Source organism: Scylla paramamosain, chromosome 36 (genome assembly GCF_035594125.1).
Source record: "Scylla paramamosain isolate STU-SP2022 chromosome 36, ASM3559412v1, whole genome shotgun sequence".
In the NCBI taxonomy this organism is placed as follows: Eukaryota; Metazoa; Arthropoda; class Malacostraca; order Decapoda; family Portunidae; genus Scylla; species Scylla paramamosain.
The window spans coordinates 13,127,601-13,152,784 of NC_087186.1; the positions used below are offsets into that span (position 1 = coordinate 13,127,601).

The window sequence follows — 25,184 nt, forward strand, 5'->3', positions numbered from 1 at the left end:
GACAATACAAAACACATAATTACACTAGAAAATATCTTATATGATTGGAGAGGTTCCCAAGACAAATCCTAACTTTGTAACTGGTGTTTACTCATGTATCAAAATATTATTAAATGTATCAGGAGGACAATATATCACTCATAAGGAGAGAAAAATGTTATCATTGACATACATTGAAATCCAAGCCTGTAATACTTCAAGGAGGGAATACTAAGTGAATACAAAACAAGTCTGTCATAAACCACTTCATTCCATAGGTCATTATTACACAAATACGTTCAGTTCACACAAGTTAGACAGATACATTTACAATGCTTACTTCAGACATCTTATGACTATCTCTGCCTGAATAACTATAAGCCATAAAATACATACGTACTTTTGTCACTGAAATTTGCCAGTAGCACTCTCTCTCTCTCTGCAAAACCGGCACAAGAATGATTGAGACAACAGTACTAATGAACATCTATTCACCACACAACAATATGGACGGAATGCATTGTTCACTAAATCTCAGGTACAAGGGGAGGGAATGAAATAGTTATCACAATCACATGTACAAGGAAAAACTACCTTCAATGCTTCACAACAACATGCCACTTTCACTCTCTTCTTATCAACAACACAACTTAGAAACTTTTCCTTTTATCCTGATGAGTTTAGCAGTTTTTTTTTTGTTTTTATTTCTTACTGGAATAATCAATAAATAATGTACTCAATACATACTAAAGTGCTAACATCTAATCATTTGCTAGGCCTGTACCTTATAACACTGACTTAGTGCTCCTTAAATGTAAAGCATGTGTGCTACCTAAAGCAGACTGCTTGCTGCTCCTTACTGCTATGAACACAATACTGTTGACTGTCATGGAAATTAACACTGAACTGAATTATGGCGCTGCAACATCACAACATCAAGATTATCAGAGAGCAATGCCTCTCCCACTGTGAGACGGATTGAACCCACAACCTGTGGGCATCAAGGTGAGCACTGCAGTGACTGAACCACACAGTCACCCAGTTCTTCTTTATTGTCATGGATGGATTTTGAAACTTATAGATAAAACACAGCTTTCCTAACAGTCAATACAGAAAAAAAAATGTACCCTTTCCCTCTCAGTATTGATGAATATACAAGAATGCATCCCCTGAACATTTTCTATCTGGTGATATCATCAGTAAAGATATTGACAATGTACTAAAAAATGTCATGATTTTTTGGTATTATGCAGCAAAAGACTACCCCTGAGATCTGACAGTAATGCAGTTATTTCAAACAACCACTTCCCAGAAACAGTATGATAAACCTTACAGCCATTAAATGCATGGGAGGCTTCAGTGGTTCACCACTTAACTTTACATGCATCTGGAGACCCCTGGAGCTGCTCCACACCTACAACACTTCTGTGCTGCCTTGAGACTCTGCTTCTCTTAGCATACAAGAACACAACCCTTTCTTTACACCAAAAATATATCTTGGACTTAGGAGTTTGATAACCAAACTAACAGATACAAAATTTTCATGTCCATTTTATCTAAGTTTCTGTTTCCATGTGGATTTCTTGAAGACTTGTATCTCAAGATCACTCCCTGTGTCCACATAAAATTCTAACTTATTCCTTACTGAGCTGCTCAATTAAATAAAAGTAACTTAATTTTTTCATCTACTGAACTTAAAAAATATAATTCATAAAGTGAAAATGACTTGTACTCCATCAAATTAAAAGTATGATTTGCACTGTAATAATATCCAACACAATAACAACTACTATATACAAAACAAAAGATAAGTAATCTACGTGTATACCAAACTGGCACTTCCTGCAAAGAAGGATAGGCCAGACAAGGTACACACAAACAGACATTCTCAATCACACTCCCATCCATGAGCATTCCCTCACATCATCTCCTCTAAGGGGAGGAGACCAATCCTCATCAACCACACTGTGCAGTGGTCAGATGTGCAGTATACCAGAGTCTTTCTGCATCAGAACCTGGCAGCAGACCTGGTACATCCCTGCTGCACCACAACAGTCCCATCCATGACCCACATCTGACCTACCTGATGACTGGACCAGATGCAGGTCAACATTCCACAGAAGCCCTTAAGGCCATGTCAAGACCAAAATAAATATCCATAAGATCCACAATAAATACATAAAACATATCTATATTACTAATTCCTAAAATAAATTAATAAAATCCATAAAATATTTAGTCAATTGAAACTTTGGAAATTTATACTCAGTGTGAGTTTGTAACAACTCGGCAGCACAACACCAAGCTAACTCATAAAATTGTTCATCGTCAACAAATGAAACATGCAAAACTGTACCAAAGAGACTTACATGCCTCACCTTTCTTTGCATTTCTTTATGTGGCACCTCACCTGCCACCCCTCGCCCTCATGAATGCCACTACACACTCAGCTTGTGTCTCAGCCCTGTGATCCAACATCCTCACTCTCCACCAACATCCGAATCAGATCCTCTTCAGCCTCCCAGCTGTCCCTGTCCTTGTCCACATCCAGACCACAACTCTGCTGGTCTTCCTTCAGGCTGCTTGGGACCACCTCACTACCAGCCTTCCTCACTATGCTGCCTCCATCCTCTGAGGGAGACCTGATAGAAGAAGTCCTGGAAGATGACCTAGAGGTTTGCTTGCTGTCTATGGCATCTTTGTGTTCCTTTGGATGTTTCTGAGAGCTGCTGCCATCTGTCTTGGCAGAAGCTATTTCTTCCAAGTTATTTTTTTCATCAAGTGAATTTTGAGAACTTTGCAATTTCTTGCAAGTGGGAAGTGAGTCTTTAATACTGTTCCCTGAAGAGTTTTGAGTGGATGTGGAAGACTCTCCCAATGAGGGGGAGGCAGATGCAGGGGATGAGGCATGGGAGCAATGCACCTCCATCAAGGACACCTCAGAGCACAAACTGTCTTGGTCATTGTCCTCCAGTAAGTCCTGGGAAAGCTTTGCAACTTTTTTCTCTGGGGTTGTGAACAAAGAGGAAGGAATGCTTGGTGATGGAACTGTAGATTTGTCTAGATCTTGCTGGAGGCTATGAATTAGAGTCTTGTACTGTCTATATTTGGTTTCTGACAGTTCCTTCTGTTGGCTTGTCAAAATGCGTTCAGCCTCACTCAAATACACAGAACCCTGATGCACCCCCAGGCTCTGGGACACCCGGGATATAAAAGTGCCACTGGGAGGAGTCACACCAACCTTAACTTCCCCTAACTGAAGTACAGTTTTAGGAGTGGAATGTTTGACCTCACCACCAAGTTTGGTTGGTGAGGACACAGCACTAAATGAGATATCTGAGGCACTTGACCTCCTCCTGACGGGCGTGCTGGTGTAGGACCTGCTCTCGTCCAGGATAGACAGCTCAGAAAGGACATCCATTTTCACTCCTGAATGCTGTGTCTTGCATGACCTTGGTACCTGCCTATGCTGCCCTACCGCCTCCTTTATGTGTAACTTTGCAGCAACGGATGAATCCTGACTTTCCTTAATGGAGAAATCAAAGTGAGACAAGTCAAGGTTTGAGGTTCTTGGGAGGTTTCCTGTTTTCCAGTTGTGAAGACAGAGTTTCCTGAGCTGGCTCTGTAACCACCTGAAATTGATTACAAGTTTATCACAAACATGACTTAGTGCCTTATATTAAGTTAATATCATCATCCATATTTTGTATGAATCAATATCTGAAAATAGAGCATCAAAAGAAAAGTTAGCCATTGACATAATACACCTTGAACACACCAATCAATAGCCTCAAAAGTTATAAAAAAAATAATGCCACCAGTAGGACAGCACACACCTAAGGCGCCCCTGCTGTGCTCCAAACCATGCCTCCGGGTCCTGGTGGAGGGCCGGACCAGGATGTATCAAGCAGGGGGTGAGGAACACATGGGAGGCGAGCAGCTCCACAGTCACCTCAATACTTTCCCCAAGGCCACACAGCATTGCCTGCGCCACACCCAGGGAACAGTAATGAGAAAAACCAAGCCACTGTTACCAACATGATGATACTGAGTAGACATCATGCACATCCTTCTCTCATATTCTTCCTCATACAAAAAAAGGGTGCTACTCAATGATCAGGTACATGCAAACCTAGATTTACACATTTTCCCTTATAAGTAAGTTAACTTTTTTATTACTCTGACTTCCACATCTACGAATAAAACATTGAAATTTTTACTTCTAAATTTGAGAGATACAGTACATTAAGCACAGACACAGGAAAAGTGACAAGGTGTGTTAACGGCTCACACACCAAGCCTTCCTGTGCCTCAAACATACCTTAAAGTTTTCCTCCAGAGCAGCAGTAGTCTTACCAAGCTCCTTCACCTGTGCTGTGTACTGCTGTGACAATTCCCGGTGGCTGGCCTTCTCGGCTCTCTTGGCTCGGTAGGCGGTGCGCAGCTGGTTGTACTTGTCCTACATCAAAGGTGAGTCAGTGAGCGTGCATGTGTGTTTTGTTTGCCTTGGAATAAGTAAAGTAGTAATGGCCACTGCAACTAATGCATGGCCAAAGCTCAGGGAAGAAGGAATATTTACCACAATACCCTTCTACCTTTTCCTACTCTAGGTAAAAATATTACAACATGCTACAGGATCAATTCTGTAAAATCATACAGGAATGAAATTAAAACTGGCAATATGAAAAAAAAACATAAATGATCATAGATAACAATGTTTCACAAATATGTAATTCTACACACAGCCTGTCACAGCAGCAGCAGACCAGTGCAAGGTGCTGTGGGAGATTAAAGAAACAAAGCAAACACATGCTGGCTGAAACACAAATGAATCATAACAAAACTAACACACGTGAAGATACACTTAAAGAAAAGTGATCAAGAAGAATGGCTGATCCTACGCTGAGGTGAAAACAAGAGGAGGAAAAAACATAAAAAAAACATAAAACTAACAAGGAAAAAAATGCATCCTTGACTGGTGTGGTAAGGATGCATCCCTCACCTGGAGCTGCTGGTTGGCCTGGAGAGCATCCCGGACATCATGCTGGAGGCTCAGGATACGGCCACTGCTCTCCTGTTCCCCCGCCTCCAGCAGCCGTGCCCGCAGCTGTTCCTGTTGCAGCTGACTCTAGATGTGCCAGAGCAAACAACTTGATCACTCAGTTGGAGCATTTTCTTTTTACCTCTGTTTTGTGTGGCTTTATTTTTATTTGTTTATTTATTTATTTTATTTTATTTATCTATTTATTTACTTTATTTATTTTTTATTTTTATTTATTCATTCATTTATTTATTTATTTATTTTTATTTTATTTTTTTTTCTGCCTGTGTGTGTGGGTGTGTGTGTGTGGTATATAGATCAATACACTGACAAACATTAATCTCTATCCTTTATGAGCCACAAGTGAATAAGAGTAAGGACATACCCTGAGGTGAGCCACAGTGCTGGCCCAGTGCTGCTCCCCCCCCGAGGCTGCCTTCTCTCCCTCATGATCATGAAGGGATGATGCACCTGCCTTGGCCTTCATCTCCTCCAGCTCTGTCACTGCACTCTAACAGACACAAATTAGCACTGACAAGTGTACTGATAGAAACCACACTTTGATCAAGTGCATATCTTTAATATTCAAACAAGGAAAGAAAGATTCCATCTCCACCATAATAAATTAAACTGGTGGCCAAACAATTGTGATGTCCAGTCATATAAGACATATCAAAAGGAGCTACTTACTCATGATATACTAGTAACCATAAACATAATGTGTCACCAATCAGTATATGGAAATAAATTAGAAGAAAATATGGTATAAAGGATGAGACATTATGTAAAATATAAATAGGTAATTACATACTTTTCTTGCCTCTGTCTCCTTCAAAAGCTGTTCCTCAACCTTCTTCAGATCATTCTGCAGGACCTCAATCTTCCTCTCAGCCTCTACCAGCCTCTCCAGGAGATTGGCTTGGTTTTCCTGGGCAGCCTTAGCCATCACCGACTTTCTCTCCAGCTCATTTTGCAAGTTTGTCTGTTCCAGCCAGCGTTTCTCCTTATCCTCTTGGAGGGAAGCCACCTGCTCCCTCAAACTCTCAGCCTATTGAGAAATTCATTTGATGCGGTAATATCCGCATTTCATTGGTCAGTGAAATATATACACTACTACTATTGGAAAGCCCGTGTTATGACAAAAGTGACCACATGTACCATACTAAAAATGTATGAAAAGGGAAACAGACAAATACCATAACATCTAAAAATCAAGAGATGCCTAATTATATAACGTCATTAGAAAATAACACAAAATTCAAAACAGAAACTGTTATGACACAGAATGCAGCTACAGACAGCTAAGAAAATGTTCAACTGATGCTATAAAATCTGACAAGGTAACCAGAGAAGGAAGCTGCCTCACCTCTCTCCTGGCAGTGTTGATGGCAATGCTTGAGGTGTACTCCAGACTCTCTTTCTCTGCCACAGCCTTGTCCCGCTCCACAGTGCGCTGGTGAGCCTCCTGCCACCCTCGCTCCACCTCATCCTGCCCACAAGACAGCAATTTCATTCTACTGTCATAAACATACATATTTTTTTCTTTTTTTATATCAGGGTTTCTTTAATGAATCAAGGCTAGGACAGTGTCACCTAATAGAGGACTTCAGTTTTGGCCCAGACCATGGCTAGGATTTGAACTTGTGCACCTGTTGATCACTCAGCCACCGAGCATGCACATTTCCACTGTACAAAACTTGACTGTATCAGGTAAGATTATACACAATGATGGCATTCATGCCATCATTTGAAAGCCAAGTGTACACACAGAGACAAATGTGCCACAATACTCTACCAGGTCTCACCACACACATACCTGAAGGTTTCGGACTCTCTCCTTGAGGCGGTGAGTGAGGCGAGAGCTGCCAATAGAATCCGAGAGGCTGAGGGAACTGTCCTCCCGTCCATCCTCCAGCGACCTGCGTCACACCCCTTGAGTCACTTTACTGAGTCACCCTGCGTCATTCTCCTTCACTCCATGAGTCACCAAGAAGTCCATCTATCAATCTGTCTATTTAAGTATTTTTGACCTGGCCAATCTGTTCATCTTTCTTCTTCATTCCATAGGTATAGAGAAGTTATTTTGTGAGAATGGAAATGACAGGAAGAAACAACTGATGAAAATTTATAAAAGCAAATGAGGACAAAAAAATGAATAAGGGAAGAAGGGAACAAGGACAAACAAAAGGTAAGAGAGGAGAATAGAAACAATGGAAGTAATAAACAGAAGTGTGAGAGAATAAACAGAAGCAGGTAAAGCAGAACATACTTGACTTTCCTGTGCAGGTTGTCCTTCTCAGCCTCTACCCTCTCCAGCTGGTCCTTGACGGAGTGCATGTGGCCACTCAGGTTCCTGGAGACACTCACCACCTCCTGAAGCCTTGCCGCCAGACAGTCATTCTCCTGCACCAGCGACACAATACGCTCCTGCAGTGTCTCTTTCTCTGAATCTAGGGGAGCACAAAGTCACATCAACATCATACTTTAATTTAAACTCATACAAATTGTTCTCAGGACCACATTTTCCTATTTTGATGCCTATTTTAAGTTTTTTTAGCAGAGTACAATGGGTGTCAATGGGGTTTTTAAAGTGTTTTCATTATTTTAGTGATAGTTACATGAATTCTAAATTACCAATAAGGAAAAAGTATGAAAACTGAACCAATAATCTATGTGGTTTTTGTAGGCAATCTTTATAAAACTATTTAAGAATACAGGACTTAGATACACAATGGAAGTTTATTATACTACTATAAAAATGCTGCCTAGGCTAGGAAGATCACGTGTTGGAAAATGTATAGATAAAAATATACACTTTGTTCAAAATACGAGAGTAAGGACTTTAATTTTAATATTAATTCATAACTTCCACCAACAACAATGACATCACATTTGTACAATACTATCTTGCCACCCACCTGCCTCTTGCAGCAGTCGAGTCCTAGTTTCCTTTTCCTTCTTCAGCGCATCAAGAAGCCTCTGTGTCTCTGGATCCAACACTACACTGCTTCTCTTCCTCTTCTCCCTGGCAGTGTCATTCCTCATGTCTGGCGACCCTCTCCTGCTGGATACATTGCTACCGCTGTGCTGAGAACTGTCCTCCTGGTGGCTCCTGCTGCTTCCTGCTTGGTCTGGTGAGAGAGATGCTGATCTTGACTGATCTTGAGGCAATGACGGCAAAGGTTGATTGATGCTTGAAGGTTTTGTGGATTGTCTTTTCTCAATTACTGACATTCTTGAAGTTTCCACATCCTCCCTTTGCTTTCCATTTGGTAAACTGTCCATAGCTGTACCTCCTGGGATTTCTTTGAGGATTTTGATACCTTTCTTCACTTTACCTTCTGTTGCTCTTGGTGTCTCATCTTCTGGAACCTGAGACACGTCACTGCCCGACGAGCTTCCCGCATCTTCTTGTGCCTCTTCACCTTTACGCTGTGCAACATGTAACTTCTTCTCAAGGGAACTGTTCTGGTTAATCAATATTTCTATTCTCTTCTGCTGTTGTTGTATGGATGATTTCAGGTCCTGGTTCTCGTGGGAAAGCTGAGTTAGTCTGGCATCAGGTTCTACAGAGGCAGTGGGCAGTGCAGCAGAGGCAAGCTTCTCCCCTATGTTTTGCATCACTCTAACATTCTCCTCCATGATTTTGATGAATGCTGACTCTCGGTTACTTTCTGAAGTCTTTGATAACAGCTTGAGCTCACTTAGGCTACTGGCAATCACTTTGTTCTGGGCCACTAGAGCCTCCAGCTGCTGCACCTGTGAATATTTACTGCAGGCTGAGGATTCCTTACTGATCATGCTCTCTGCTGAAATGGTTCCACTTCCCTTCCTCCCTGACACTTCACCAGGAACATCATCAGAAGTGCAAGGTTCTGTCACACTCCTGGGAGAAACCTCTGACTGCTGACTCACCTGTGTGTCTTCTCTAGGAGTCCTTATCAGGCTCATTTTGTCATCATCTGTGCTAATATTTTCATCTGAACTCAACATGTGTAGAGGGAGATCCTTGAGATGAGGACGAGAAGCAAAAGATTCTTCAGCAGTGGGAGGAAACACAAGCTTTCCATTACTCTTGTCAGGGTATTCTTCATTTTTCTTGGTAGTGATGGAGGGCAGTGGAATGTTACTGTTTGGAAGGGATGCTTTGCTTGCACTGGTGGTTATTTGCTTATTGGGAGAGATAGATATATGCTGTGATGCTGTGGTGGTCTCATCCACTACTGATGTTGCCCTGGTATTGTTTAATTTATTGCTGCTGTCACCTTCCCTTTCCTTCTCTCCATCAAGTGTGTCTGTCTGGCAACACATCTCAGTCTTATCTGTTTTGGCTACCTGGCTTTTGTCGGTTAGCTTCTGTGTCAAACTCTGATTGAGATCACTGAGGATTTGTATTCGAGCTTCCAGGCGGGTGCTCTCAAAGTCTCTCTCAGAAGCTTCATTGCTCAGCTTAAACTCAAGCATCTTCTTTTCTTCAGTAAGTTTGATTACCTTTTGTTGCAGTCTGTCTATTTCCTTCATGGTGCTGCTGTGCTCAGTCTGACTCTCACTCATAGAGAAAACACTGACTTCTTCAACTGTACTCTGGCTCTTTTGTGTCCTTGGTGAATCTTTCTGGCTAGTCTCAACATGCCTCTCTTTCTCAATTATGTTGACCAACTGTTGGTTCTGTTTGGTTAGGCGGTCAATTTCAGCTTTAAGGGAGTTTATTGCATCCTCTTGATGAGATGAAGACTGTAGTGTTCTATCTGCTGCCTCACTAATGGTCCTCTCAAGTTCCCCACCAGTCTCTTTATTCTTTAGTGCAATGTCATCCACTTTTGGCAATGATGTTAGTACTTCCGAGGCATGATCACGGTCCTCTCTCTCCTTTGCTTTGCTCTCTCCAATTTCTTTTGCCTCCTTTTCACCATCCCTTGGTTCTTCATCGGCTTCATTAATGCAAAATGTGACACCCTTGAGGGCCTTTGCTCTCCCGTGGTCCAGATCTTTGTCTTCATCCAGAGAGATCTTAAGTGACTGATTCTCTTTATCCAAGGACTGAAGTTTTGCTTCAAGTGCCAGTTTTTCCTGATCAACTTTAAGTATAGACTCACTTGTCATGCCCAGAAGGAATTTGTGCAGCTGCTGGTTCTCCCTCACAAGTTCTTGAATTGTGGCATTGATGGAATTGATCTCACTGCTGAGGCCGCTGTCCCCAAGGCCAGGTATGTCAGCTTCATCCGTCTGCAACTCAGTGATCTTGTCATCATTTTCTATGCTCTCCATGGTCAGACTTGGAAATTCATCCTGGTTTTCATTAATCATGCTGAGATAAGTCTCCTGTGAGTTGCTTTTCCTCCTCAAGTAGCTCTCTTCCTCATAACTCTTGCTCCTTGCTTTGTACTTGCCATGCTTCGACTTGGATCGCCGCAGTTCACCGTCCTCTAAACTCTTGCTCTTGGTCAGCGGCGTGAGTCTCTTCTTGGGTTCATCAAACTGCACAGCTTCAAGCTCTCTCTGCATGGCCCGGTGTGCTATGAGAGACTGCATCCTAGAGTCCAGAGCCTGCTTCCTTGCCATAATGTCATCTATCTCCTTCCTCAGTGATCTGGTCTCCTTCATCAGTGGGTGGTGAAGGACTTCCTGGCCCTGGAGGCTCTCTGACTGATAGCTTTGGTAACCCATTGTAGTGTGATGAGGTGAGTGGTGCTCCTCACTCACTCTTGGCACCAGGAGAAGTGGATCAGTCTGATTTATGGTATCTTTCTTGTGAACTCTGGAATCAGCACATGTCAATAATCCTGACATGTGATCTGTATTCCTGCTGCTTGATGGGCCATGAGGAGATGTATAGGAGGGCACTTTCCTGGGGGACTCCTGGTGAGAGTGCTGAATTATCTTGGCATCAAGAGTGGAGTCAGGAACAGTATGAGGGCTGTGTGTGAAACCATTGCTGTATGTGCTACCCTCCCTGCCATACACCCCAGCACTGTGGACTGGTGAAGGTGTGAAGGTAATGCTCTTTCCTTCGTGACTCTCAGCTAATGTGGTATCTTTGCTGGGGCTGAGAAGGTGGGGGGAGGAAGGATGCAGGGCAATGTTGACATCCCTCACACTGCTCTCTGGCCAGAAGGAGCTAAGTGCCTGCTGGTGTGGTGGTGGGGGTGGTGGTGGTGGTAGTGGTGGTCCATCAGGGTGCAGTGATGAGCCAGTCACTTGTACTTGAGGTGTTGAGGCCTGATGTAATAATAACAATTTTTTGACTGCTAATGACACTGTGAGACTCGTTCATTTATCTTAGTCACCCTGAATAATTTTACTTAGCAAATATAAAACTACAGTCACTATAAGGTTTTGACTATTCAACTACTCATTTTGTTACCAGTGATGTCTTTCAAAATCAGATCAAAATTAGTTCCAAACCATTTTATTATACAAGTAGGAGTCATACCTGTAAAAGAGAGAAATATTTTTTTGACATAATGATATATTTTGCACAACATATATGTGACAATACAATGAATGAGTTCTGTTTTATGTTGCTTTACGAAATGTTTGGGTTAATAATGATGAGGATAAGGAAAACTACATGGATGGATATACAGGGTGATACCTAAGTTTCATATACAAATGATAGCAGAATGTGAATCAATGAACAGAGACATGAGGTCAATAGCAGCAGAATTACAAAGCACAGTGAAAATGGGAAAGAAATACTGACAGTGATGTTAAAAATATACAGAAGGTTGTGAAAAACATAAAAAGTTCTGAGAGAGAGAGAGAGAGAGAGAGAGAGAGAGAGAGAGAGAGAGAGAGAGAGAGAGAGAGAGAGAGAGAGAGAGAGAGAGAGAGAGAGAGAGAGAGAGAGAGAGAGAGAGAGAGATTAGATACTCCATGGTAAGTATCAAATAGTGTTGAAGGCAGGAGGGGGCAGCAACACACTCACCAGAAGGGGATGTTGCTCGTAGGAGGAGAGGGTGTGAGTTAGGTGGTGAAGGAGACTCAAAATCTCCTCTAGCTTGGCCTCGTCTGTCTTTGGCTCCCCTTCACCAAGCCCCTGCACACGATACACTGGTTAGTAGGCAGGTGTGTGCTGGTACAGGTGTGTGTGTGTGTGTGTGTGTGTGTGTGTGTGTGTGTGTGTGTGTGTGTGTGTGTGTGTGTGTGTGTGTGTGTGTGTGTGTGTGTGTGCAAGAAGCAAATATTACACCAGCTCAGTGAGGCTCAGTGATGTTATTTATCTAGTGATCACTAAAAGGGCTTTTCCTTATCACCCACAGATTTTTTTTTTTCACTGGAATGAATATAATCTCAGACTGAGACTAATCTACAAAGCTGTTAATATTTCAAATGACAACAGCATGCAATCTCTATAATACACCATAAAGTATTAGTATTTTCCTGAAGGATATTTTCAAGGAAGACTTACAGTAAACACAGAGTGAGTGACACCTAGATAAACAACTTGAACTGAAGCTGCTACCCAACTGCAAAGTAAACAAAAAAGCAAAACTACAAATCAATAAGAAATTACTAATTTACTCTATGGGAAATTACACAATCAAATGTTTCCTTATTAGAGTTATTTACAAACACATACACTCATTCACACACACATACACAGCTTTAATTAATCAGCCATACAGTTTTCTCACAAATCACTTCATTTCTTTCTCTACATTTCAAAGACAAGGCAGAACCAGACCAGACTAAAACCAGAGGCAAACCTGGTGGAGGGTGTGGGAGGGGTGGGGCAGGGCAGCTGGCTGACCCTGAAGCCTACGGTGTTCCAGGATAAGGTCGTCCATTGCCCGCAGGTTATGTTGTGTCTCCTGTAGATGCACGGCCAAGTGAAACTATATGAGTGTAGATTCTTGCCTAATTGTATTTCTTAAAGGATCAGCATCACCATGGTATATTTTCTTATTACAATGTATTCTCAAATAATAATATATCAAACAGTCTTTAAAAATAGATCTAGTAAACAATAGAAACTGACCTTCAATATAGATGTGAGAAACTTGAACTTTTTCCACACTACAGGATCAATTGAAAGTTCTGAAGAGCTGGCAGTTTCTTTGTACGAGTAGATAGAGGTATTAAAACTTGCTTCATCACAGCTGGTCTCAATGACTGTCCCCTCTGCTGCCTCCTCATCTGTGACTTCCTCCTCACTTGACATTGCTCGCCCTCTGTGACTCCCATCCCCTTCTGAACTGCCATCCAACTCATAATCATCCTGAATGATGTCATGTCTCCTCAGTCCCCTGTGAGATGCCATGCTGTTTTCTCTTCTGAGAGATCTTCTGCTGCCTACCTTAAGACTCCCTTGTGATGTTACAGTGTGGCTGTCACATGATGGCTCCTCTGAATCAAAGTCAGCAGCCTCTCTACTTCTGCAGGGCCAGCTGAACTTTCCACTCCTTTCTGGTGATGATGCAAGACTTCTTTCTGATGAAAACTCTTCCTCTGGTTGGCTGTTTTCATAATGCCCTGCAAAGTGTCTGTCCGGACCACCAGCATTGTCCTCACTTGGCTCATCCTCACTACCTTCCATTTCCTCCCCACATTTTCAAGTTTCCTCCGCCATGGACCTCCACATTGCCTTCCAGTGTCTGTGGAAGCTTGAAATGGAGAATGGTAAGAATGAGACATGAGCTCTCTTTAGGTTGTCAGCTAGGTTTGTAAATTTTCAGCTGTGTCAGTTGTGTCACAATCACATTTTCATATCCAAGACTATTCATGCAGGATTAAGGTTATACACTATGTAGTTGTGCTTGGCTGGAGACCACATGTATCCTAAATAATTAGTTACTACAAAATATTTTGATAACTGTGGGGAAGTAACTCATGAAAAATTTACTTCATTGATTACCTATACTAATCTTATCTATGGAAGGGAATTATTTTTGAGCTTCATTCTTTTGCAATGAACAAGGTAGTTAATTCTTTCCATCTCCCTCATTCTTCTGATTAACTACACTAACGACCAGTAATCGGTAAGCATTGGGCAATGATGAAGTCCACAAGATCAAATTTGTTTCCCTACCTCTTTTTTTTTCCACTTGCCTTTCCCTTAATTTTTATACATTAACCCTGAGGAAATGTTAGAAAAGAACACCAACATTTCCTTCACCACTACCTATCTCATCTATACGGCCTTAATTCATTTAACCATTTCATCTACCACCTCGGTGAGCTCGAAACCTCCTGAAAGTCATTTGCCTTTAGGACAGCCCAAAATAACAAGTAATAACTCCACATCACACTTCATCTACCATCACCAGCCCCTGCCTCCCTTCACATCCATCCACGTAACAAACCATCACGACCATGAATAATTTTGTGAGGTAATGGTGCACCTGACAAAGAAACACGTATAAGTTTACCAAGAGCCCGGTACTCCCACCTCCCACTGACGCCTCCTACTCTGTTTACTTTGTGCTGTAAACAAAAAATATTTTCAGAGAACGAAAGCTCTCAATGGGAAACTCAAGTATCGAGCCCCTTCATTTTGCCTCTTCAGACAGAGGCAAAGGCGGTATAGTTATAGTCATAAGTCGAGTAACCTCCATTCATTTTCATTCGCGTTTTCCTTTGATCATAAATTCTTGATCTACTGACAGCCGCTTTCCAAAACTTAGCAGATTTTAATAGATTTTCAGTAGAGAACTTGAGATTGAAGGGGAATACGCGCGCGCGCGTACATTTTCAACACACACACACACACACACACACACACACACACACACACACAAACTGTATCTTTTTTTTTTAAGCATATGTGCAACAAAAGACAAGGCAACACACACACACACACACACACACACACACACACACACACACACACACACACACACACTGCATAAGCATATGTACAACGAAAGACAAGGCAACACACACACACACACACACTGCATAAGCATCTGTACAACACACACACACACACACACACACACACACACACACACACACTGCATAAGCATCTGTACAACGTCAGACAAGGCAACACACACACACACACACACACACACTGCATAAGCATCTGTACAACGAAAGACAACACACACACACACACACACACACACACTGCATCACCATCTGTACAACGAAAGATAAGGCAACACACACACACACACACACACACACACACTGCATAAGCATCTGTACAACGTCAGACAAGGCAACACACACACACACACACACACTGCATCACCATCTGTACAACGAAAGATAAGGCAACACACACACACACACACACACACACACACACACTGCATAAGCATCTGTACAACGTCAGACAAGGCAACACACACACACACACACACACACACACACATACACACACACACACTGCATAAGCATCTGTACAACGAAAGACAACACACACACACACACACACACACTGCATAAGCATCTGTACAACGAAAGACAACACACACACACACACACACACACACACACACACACACACACACACACACACACACACACACTGCATAAGCATCTGTACAACACACACACACACACACACACACACACACACACACACTGCATAAGCATCTGTACAACGTCAGACAAGGCAACACACACACACACACACACACACACACTGCATAAGCATCTGTACAACGAAAGACAACACACACACACACACACACACACACACACTGCATCACCATCTGTACAACGAAAGATAAGGCAACACACACACACACACACACACACACACACACACACTGCATAAGCATCTGTACAACGAAAGATAAGGCAACACACACACACACACACACACACACACACACACACACACACACACTGCATAAGCATCTGTACAACGTCAGACAAGGCAACACACACACACACACACACACACACACATACACACACACACACTGCATAAGCATCTGTACAACGAAAGACAACACACACACACACACACACACACTGCATAAGCATCTGTACAACGAAAGACAACACACACACACACACACACACACACACACACACACACTGCATAAGCATCTGTACAACGAAAGACAACACACACACACACACACACACACACACTGCATAAGCATATGTACAACGTCAGACAAGGCAACACACACACACACACACACACACACACACACACTGCATCACCATCTGTACAACGAAAGACAAAGCAACACACACTGCATCACTATCTGTACAACGAAAAATAAGGCAACACACACACACACACACACACACACACACACACACCTTGAAATACCTTGAAAAAAAAAACAGTGAATATTTACTGGGAGGGACTGGAAGGGAGTTAGGGAAGGTACCACTCTGATAACGTCACGGATGGGGGGGACTTGTGACGTCACGGGGGGTTGATGACGTCACAGCCACCGTTATTTACGTACGTACGTATTTCATTTTGAAAATGACCCCTCTAAAAAACGCAGCTAGACAGGAATGCTTTATAAATTCAGACTTGCCACACATTTTAACTAATGCCACAAATAACAACACATTTCAAAACGCAGTAGTATTAAAGATATTTAAAAAGAAGTATCTGGAAACTGTTGGAACCTTCGCCCCATTTAAAATCGTTCAAATATCCACCCATTCTGGCTTAAACCTAACGGAAAACACTTTAAAAAATCTGAACTATTTTTTAAAACCATTTAAAGTGAGCTACAAGCACAAATAAAAAATCTACCGAAAAAAAATTCAATATTATTGGAAGTTGAACACGAATAAAAACAAGTGTACGGTGCACGCATTTCACTGAGCGGGACGGCAATACACTTAAAAAAACACTAACTATTTTTTAAAACCAATAGGAACCTAGTACAGGCTGAAATAAAAAATCTAGTTTTGGGACCGTAAAAAAATACGCCGAAAACAGCCCTCTTATTTACACAAAAACAACGCCAGAATCACCACTTTTCACGCAACACACGCGCTCAAATAACTTAAAAAACAACGAAATATTTTTACAAACCATAAAATCTTAGCTACAAGCCGAAATAAAATACTTAGGAAATATAAAAAAAATAATATTGGAACCAGAGGGGGCTGGGGAGCCTTATCCAAGATGGCGGTGGAGGGGGCCAGTGGAGGGGACAACCAACCCTTCTCACTCATTTAAACCCTCACCAAACTTAAACTAAGTAATGGCAGGTATATCTAACGTGCGGATATTAAAGCCTGGTCATGTGGCTCCGCTTTGCGACAGTACTGGTTTAAAACACTCACAGATAAGATAGATAATGGCTGATAAATAGAGATGACCCAGATTGTTTACATTTTCATTAAGTTAAATTTTACGGTTTTTAGCAATGAGACGAGGCTGACACAGGGATTTATTGTGCTGGAGGTTAGGTGAGATGCGTTAAAATGAGTTAAAACCGTGGATTGTTCAGTTATTCATTAAAAAGTTACGTTAAGTTACCTAAATTTATTCTAACACTTCCTGACCTTACCTTCCCTGTGGTGGTGATGATGGTGGTGCCTGCCTCCTCGTCACTATGCTGTCTAGCACTTTATCACAGCCAAACTTTTCTTTATTTTGCTTGTTTTCACCCACTGCTGCCTTTGGGTGTCCACTGCTAGAGCCCATGCCTTCCTCATTACCAACTAAAGAAGGTTTAACTCATGGGTAAGCCTTGGCAGCCACTGTGTAGGCGTGGTTACAAAAAAAAAAAAAAACCTCTGTCAGGCTGGGAGTTGAAACAGACACGTACTAACACCACCCATAGAGGCGACACACTGACTGGTTGATTTGTCAGGCGGCAGCAGGCAGCCTGCCCGTCTCAGACCCGCTCCAGACTCCACAGAGGGAAGACGTGCAGCACTCCATCCTCTCCACTTCACCATGTCAGCTGGGAAGGTCATCGTTTACGGGGGACGTGGCGCCTTGGGATCCGTGGTAGTGAAGCATTTCAAAGCTAATAATTTCGTGAGTATAAAAAGAAGAATGGAAGTGTTGGTATGACATGTTTCCATTCCTCTTCCCCTGAGTTGCCTGCTGCATGCTATCGATCGGTTGTCAAGGGAGATTTCACTTTATATTTAGTTACAGAAATACTCAATGTCATGGCTTGTGAAAGGTTTTGGGAGTGTTGCGGAGTTGCTGTGATGAGTTGGTAATGTCATTCATCACGTCTTTATTGTTGGCATTCAACATTGTTATTCATGTTGCGTCCGCCTCCAGGCTCGTGTCCTCTCCTCAGCATCACGGATTTTGTCACCACACCCTACTGCTTATTCTTATGATCCGTTAAATTTACCACATTGTCATTTGATGTTAAGCTTGTGTGTGTGTGTGTGTGTGTGTGTGTGTGGAGGCAGTGTAATTCCAGTTACCAAGATAATACTTTTTTGACGTGATAATGCTTAGCTAGTTGTAGATTTAGCCCTTTTTTTTTATTTTAGGATGGAATACTTTAGTTCTTGCTTTTTTTAGTCCAGCCAACAATCCTTCAGGCCAGTTGTAGTTTCAGCTATTTTTATTTTTGACATACTTTCAACCCATTTTTAACTTTGTATTACTTTCATCCAACTGAAGTTCTGGCCAGTTTCAGTTTAGGTGTTATTGGTTTTGGCCCATAGTACTTTAGGTCATACATATAACAGTAAAGTATACAGTTATATTTACCATAAAATAAAGGTTTGCATCATTTTGTGAATCTGCCTATCTTAGCTTTATCAGGCAGCAGTGCATCATTATCTTAGCAGCTTGTACTTGTGTGTTATCTGTGCCCCAGACCCCAGCTCCACGCCTCTGGTGGAGTGTGGGGTCAATTAATCGTTGGAGTCACAGTGGGCGCTGGACAGTCAAGGTCAGCCAATCTCTGGCTACATTCAAGGTCATGCATATTTCATCTCACCATGCTAGTCACTCTCACAGCCACCTCTGTACACCAGTAGACAGTGGGTTTGTTTGCTGACTTACACTTGTTTAATAAAGGAAGGAAAGCATTTACTGATATGCTGTCATACTGAAAAAGGCATATTTATTTTATGGAGGTGTTGGCTTTTCTCTTATTTGATTTTGCATGTGTAAAGTTCAGACAAACATTAACATGCCAAGCACATGTGCACGTGTACACACACACACACACACACAAATATACATACAGAGACAGAACCACAGGAACACACCTTACCACTAGGTAAATCTGCACACACAGTAAACTTGTTTTCATCCCTCCACACAGCAGCAACATTCCTCTTTCCTTTATTGTGTACTGTGCTGTGAGTTATTCCATGGAAAACAAGAGGATACGACTATTAAAAATTATTTATGATAATGATCAAAGATACAAAAAATAGAGGTAGTCCCTATGAGCTCTAGTTATTTGCCTTTTTTTATCACTGAAGAAAACAATCATCAAAATAAGGACAGAGAGAGAGAGAGAGAGAGAGAGAGAGAGAGAGAGAGAGAGAGAGAGAGAGAGAGAGAGAGGTTTGTGGTAACTCAGTGGAAAAACTAATCCATTTTATTACTCAAGTCAAAGTATTGTCAGAATGACATTCCATTTGCATACTATGAATGCTGATAGAGGGATGGTTCATGGTGGAGTGAAGTGAGGGTTTATGAGATCAGTGATGATAGGGAGAATAGAAGAAAAGGTGAGGAGAAAAAAAATAATTGATTGAGGTACAGTGCCACAAAATAATGTCAAATGATGGAATGAGGTGAGGGTTTAGGAGATCAATGATCACAAGGAAGGAAAGAATGAAGTATGCATTGAGTGTCAGCATCACACCAATGTCATGTGGCATCAGTGTGGAGGAGGGAGTGCTGGACTGCTGGAAGTGGTGGTGGGCAAGTGGTGACCTTGAATTACTGCCCCAGGATGTTGTCTTACCACCACCACCACCACCACCACAGCCTCTCCCCAGTAACCCTAACCATCCTGCTGATTGTAGAGATACTACCTGGAGTGGCATGTGTAGCTTCAAAGTTAATACATTACAGTAGTAGTAGTAGTAGTAGTAATAATAATAATTGTAATAGTAGTAGTAAGATCATCATCATTATTTTTCTCACTATTAAGTATAATATATTTTCTTCCTCTGCATTTTTTATTATCTTGTCTGGTATATTTTCCATTATCATGTTATTTTGCTTTATTATACATTGTGAACATACCAGTAGATTAATATTCCTTGCCCATGGTGCAGCAGCTTGTTGTAAGACACTCATTTATATTCATTGCTGTAATTAGAGAAAATAGCTGTGTTTAATGGATGACTCAGTAGTGTGGGGTCAGTTAGCAGGGAATAGTTGTACCATCCTTCCTTTCCCTCACACCACCTATCACACATTATGAATCTTGTTTAAACTAGGTGATAACAAATTGAATATTCATGTCACTGATGGGGAGATAACATTACTGCATAACAAGCCACGAGTTAGCATTGTTTGAGTGATGCAAATCAAGTGTAAATTTCTGCATAATTCAATTGGTAGTGGCCAAAGACAGTTAAAAATCAAAGTGGTGATTATGCATCAGTTTTTAAGGGTTCTTCTACCTTAACCTTGAATGTCTGGTAGTGTGTTGAGTCTCCAGCTACTGCTCTTTCATAGTTTCATCCTATACATCTTTCTCTCAGTGTTTCAGAGCATGAGCTGAGTTCCTTAAACATTGATGTATGTTATCTATGATTTTTTCCCTACAGTGGGTGGGAACCATTGACCTTGTGAAGAATGAAGACGCCGACTCCAGCGTGGTGGTGGCCAAGGAGGACAACTGGGCCACTCAGACCACCACCGTCATTGAGGGTGAGGCACACTGGGGCTAAGGTGGTCACTTGCCGCATATCTCACTTGAATTTCCCACTCCAGTCATGCTAGTCTCTTCTTGGCTAAAAAAATAACTGTGGGCTTACATTCTCTGATCTTAAGAAAATGTTTCATGTTGTCATTACTCTTTTCTCTTAATTCTTTCATGGATATCATTAAGTTTCATTTGAGTTCTTGACTTTCTATATATTTTTTTACTCTTAGCTTTTAATGATATATTTTCTTGTCATTAATTTTGTCCATATACCATGCAGGGCTGAAGGCTTGTCTTGGTGATGAGAAGGTGGACGCCATTATCAATGTGGCTGGTGGATGGGCCGGAGGAAATGCTGCCAGCAAGGGTGAGCCATCTCATGGAACCACCTGAGCTGTTGTGTGCTTGTTACACTGGATGCCAGATGATTATATGCTGTTTATTGATATATTCATATAGTATTCTCAAAAGGATAGATATTTTCATGGCAATCAGGAATTTGAGAAAGTATACTTAATACACATGGAGTGCTGTTGATCATAAAACACAGAAAGATGTTTTTGTCTCTCAGAATGAACTTGCCATCATTGTTATTTTTAATGTTTTCCCAACACAGACTTCCAGAAGAGCTGTGAGACAATGTGGAGTCAGAGTGTGTGGTCCTCCACAATCACTGCACAGGCCGCTGCTCTCTTCCTGAAGGAGGGCGGTCTGGTCTCCCTCACTGGGGCCGAGCCAGCACTGGCAGGCACGGCAGGTGAGTTAAACATACCATGATACCACATAACACTCACACATTCCTTGATTCTCAGTTAAGTAGGTCTATCTTTCCTCTTTATGTATATCATGTCTCCTTTTGAAGCATCATGGAATTGGTGAGAAATTGATGTGAAAGCAGTGAGCATTGAGAGACCACCACTAGGAATTACACAACAGAGGGGACACTCACTGTACACTTGCAAGTTTGACACCTGCTATTTAGATTAGGGTGACCTCCAAGTCCTGAATGATTATTGGTTTTGACTTTTCTATCACTAAACATGTACCTGTTTTTTCATTCTTTTCTAAAATCAATGTCTTGTCTCATTTTAGAGATTTTTCTTTCTTGCTGATATTTATATTTATATAGATCTCTTTCCTTCATTCTTCTCCTGTCTTTCAAGTCATCATTCATTTTACTCCAAGATAACTGAGTACATGATATCTTCCTGGTCAGGTATGATTGGTTATGGTCTGGCCAAGGCTGCCGTGCACCAGTTGACACAGAGTCTTGGTCAGGAAAACTCTGGTATGCCTAAGGGTGCCACAGCTGTTGCCATCCTGCCCATAACCCTCGACACACCAATGAACCGCAAGTGGATGTCTGGGGCAGATTTCTCGAAGTGGACAACCCTGGAGTTTGTGGCTGAGTGAGTGCTTCCCCATCATGTTGGTTTTGATGTTGTACACTTTGATTATAATTTCCAAAAGTACATGATAATTTTATAATGACAGAGACGTGTGTGTGTGTGTGCAAAGGGAATGTAGATGAATTCCTCACACACAATGTAAAGGGTATGAATCCAGACAGGAAAAGTGTAGGGAAAAAAATTTAAGGTTAAATGAGCTTCACAGATAAATGCCATGTTATTGAAATGAATGAGTTGTGAAGAGATTGAATGTTGAGTGAAACTGGAAGGTGGAAATGAGATAGGAAGGCCACTAGTGAAATGGATGAACAGAATGGACAGGTACTGGAGAGAGAGAGAGAGAGAGAGAGAGAAAAGAGAGTTCCTTTACACAGTTGATAACTTTTGAGTCTTGTAGTTTATATTTTCATGGATCATCTCAGCAAACAGTAAAGATTAGTTACCTTCTGCACTCTTCCAACAGGCTGTTTCACAAGTGGATAAGTGGACAAGAGGAGAGGCCCACTTCAGGCAGTCTTGTTAAGCTGATCACCAAGGATAACAAGACAGATGTGGTTAAGGTCTAACTCCACATCCATCTGGCCCAAGTCCTCCTTAACACCCAGTCTGACTCCTCCGCATTATCCAATGGAACTCTCCCACCACCCAGACTGACTCACGGCATCCAGCCCGTCTCACCAAGCCTGACTCCTTACCATGCTTTCGCACTCTCCCTTGTTAGTCTTGTCTTCTGCCGTACCTAATGTCCTGTGTTCCTCTCCTCTTTGCTGAGACTGTTGTTCATGGTCACCTTGTTCTTTGTTTAAGTTACAGTGTGTCGGAGAAGAGATGTATTATTCTGCATCACATTTTCCAAGTGATTATTTTCAGCACAAACTTAACTTAAGGACATTGTGGGATTGAGGAGTTTTCATTTGTATTGCTCAGTTTAATTGTATTTAGTTCTACTTTTTGTTTGATGCATTTAAAGACAGCTATGCATGCAGCACAATTATCATAGTGAATGGATTATTTGACAGTAGTCTGCTTGATGGTGCGTTCATGGTCAGAGGTTGAGTAACATTAAGCACTCACTTCCTCTGTGTTCAGTGCTTTCCCTCAGTCTCAAGTCCAGTGATCTGCTAAAACTTTCATTTGTCATTTCTGTAAGGAGATTTTCAGTTATCCGAGAACTTAAGACTGAAACGCAAAGCATGATGGAAGTGAATGCGGCATCATACTTAACTTTTCACCATTGTTCTACATATCAGTTTTGAGATGTTAATATTTAAGTTACAAGCTTAAGAATTAGGAGTAGCAATGATGATGGAGTTACTAAGTATTCATAAACAGCAGTGGCATTTCATGTTTGTTCATTATATCACAAGTCAGTGCTAAATATTTGGGTTTCCTTGCTTAGTCTTTATTTGTTATTGTTATGGAGATGTGGGTCTTAACTCTGCCTGCTCTGTACTTCCTGTTGTTCTTGTTTACCAGTAATTGTTGTTGTTGCATAATATCAAAAATGTCTCCTTTCTCTCAAGAGCTTGTTACTGCGAGAGGAGGCCAGTGTTAATGTTTCTGCCTCGTGCAAAATTGTATATGTTGATCATGTCAGATATTTATTGACTCTAAGGGGTGTTCTTAGTGCTGTTACTTTTGTTTCTGAATACATTTAAGATCCATTGGGAGAGATATTTGTATCATTTAGTTTAAAACATTTTGGACACATTCCTCATACTTCACTCTTCAGTTTCAATCCTGTACACTCTCACTCACTCTCATTCTTGCCCCTGTGTCCTGATCACCTCAGTGTGCAATGCTTTACCCATTCTAGCAAGTATGGGGATGAGTCTTGAGGTCACAGCTTCCCTAGGGTTCAATAATTAGTCCTGGTGACCCAACCCTCAAGTGCCTCTGCTTCCTGAAATGACAAATACCCCAAGATGTATTTTTGTACCGTGCTTCCCAGCTCCTTCTTGCTAAGCGAGGAAAAGGAGCAAAAAATAGATAGGAAGATGTACAAGTGCTTCTATGCCAGACAGTAACACATAAAGTGCTTCCCTGTCTATTTTTATAAGTCTGTGGAATTGTTAACAGTGATACTTTAGAAAATTAATTGTTAAAGTTTAGAGAAGCTTTATGGTGACTAATTCCGATTTGTGGTGCATCATTTAAGAAAATAGTGCTTCCCAACATGTATTATCAAAGAAAATATTAAATGATGACTTGGAAAACTTGAAGGAGGAAAAAATTAACATGTCTTCTGTAGAACTTAGTGTTGCATCCCTTGGGAAGATTGGGTAAGAGTGGAAGGATGTATAAGATTCAGAGATAAGACAGATGAGATACTTAAATATTTGACTCCTCAGCTTGTGCTTTGTGATCCAGCTGACTTAATGGGGTGTATGTGTGTTTGTATGTGTATGTGCAGTGCTGAATAAGTGCTTCCCTCAGCATCAACATACACGACCAGCACAACAGCCACTGCCAAAAATTCTCTCTCTCTCTCTCTCTCTCTCTCTCTCTCTCTCTCTCTCTCTCTCTCTCTCTCTCTCTCTCTCTCTCTCTCTCTCTCTCTCTCTCTCTCTCTCTCTCTCTCTCTCCTTCTACTGATCCTTCTAATATCTGGAAAGTTGAGTGTGCAATATTGGATAATCATTTTGGCTTAAATAAATGGATGCATATTTACTGGTGTTTTTATTCCTACAAGTACAAGTCTTATGAAATAGCAACAAATGAGGCCAGGTAAGTTACATAATGTCGAGTAATTGAGTGGGGGAAGATTGACATGGTAGAGTCTTCATGAGTAAGCAGGATTAATGTATTGGGCTTCAGCGTATACGTATATAATGGTGCGTACAATAGTTACTCCTAAAAAAGAAAATGATATTATGTCTCAGCATCTGGTATATAGAAATATTTCTCAGTTATTGTTTGTGTCGTCATAAGGCACATTATTCAATAAGCAGGTTAATAAGTTAATTATAGCTCCATAGAATTTAATTTAATGGGTTTTGTTGCATA

The 25,184-nt window shown here is 41.4% G+C and overlaps 2 protein-coding genes across 4 annotated transcripts; one reads left to right on the forward strand and one right to left on the reverse strand.

The window, feature by feature from the left end:
* Nucleotides 1-230: 230 nt before the first annotated feature.
* LOC135091010 (golgin subfamily B member 1-like) lies at nt 231-17,741 on the reverse strand. Of its 3 annotated transcripts, none has more exons than XM_063988297.1 (14): nt 17,467-17,741; nt 13,002-13,626; nt 12,730-12,834; nt 11,949-12,059; nt 7,939-11,239; nt 7,290-7,470; nt 6,837-6,939; nt 6,387-6,509; nt 5,832-6,068; nt 5,406-5,531; nt 4,982-5,107; nt 4,301-4,438; nt 3,816-3,964; nt 231-3,611 (listed from the first exon to the last, which is right to left on the reverse strand). In XM_063988297.1, the coding sequence occupies exons 2-14, from the start codon at nt 13,557-13,559 to the stop codon at nt 2,438-2,440; spliced, it is 6,432 nt and encodes a 2,143-aa protein (XP_063844367.1). In that variant the 5' UTR covers nt 13,560-13,626; nt 17,467-17,741; the 3' UTR covers nt 231-2,437. The 3 variants fall into 3 exon arrangements, with proteins under 3 accessions (XP_063844367.1, XP_063844366.1, XP_063844368.1); XM_063988296.1 differs by lacking the exon at nt 17,467-17,741 and adding an exon at nt 14,392-14,444; XM_063988298.1 differs by lacking the exons at nt 11,949-12,059; nt 17,467-17,741 and adding an exon at nt 14,392-14,444.
* On the forward strand, nt 17,143-24,848 carry LOC135091012 (dihydropteridine reductase-like). Its single transcript, XM_063988300.1, has 7 exons — nt 17,143-17,164; nt 17,773-17,942; nt 20,672-20,774; nt 21,050-21,136; nt 21,386-21,526; nt 21,986-22,178; nt 22,642-24,848. The coding sequence occupies exons 1-7, from the start codon at nt 17,158-17,160 to the stop codon at nt 22,742-22,744; spliced, it is 804 nt and encodes a 267-aa protein (XP_063844370.1). The 5' UTR covers nt 17,143-17,157; the 3' UTR covers nt 22,745-24,848.
* Nucleotides 24,849-25,184: the final 336 nt, after the last annotated feature.

Coding starts and splice junctions, on each gene's coding strand:
- LOC135091010 (XM_063988297.1), bottom strand. CDS start 13,559: ATGGAAGGTAGTGAGGATGAGCCAAGTGAGGACAATGCTGGTGGTCCG. Junction 7,471..7,938: donor TCGACTGCTGCAAGAGGCAG/GTGGGTGGCAAG, acceptor GTGCTCCCCTAG/ATTCAGAGAAAGAGACACTG. Junction 3,965..4,300: donor CTCTGGAGGAAAACTTTAAG/GTATGTTTGAGG, acceptor GGTGTGGCGCAG/GCAATGCTGTGTGGCCTTGG.
- LOC135091012 (XM_063988300.1), top strand. Junction 17,943..20,671: donor ATTTCAAAGCTAATAATTTC/GTGAGTATAAAA, acceptor TTTTCCCTACAG/TGGGTGGGAACCATTGACCT. Junction 21,527..21,985: donor AGCACTGGCAGGCACGGCAG/GTGAGTTAAACA, acceptor CTTCCTGGTCAG/GTATGATTGGTTATGGTCTG.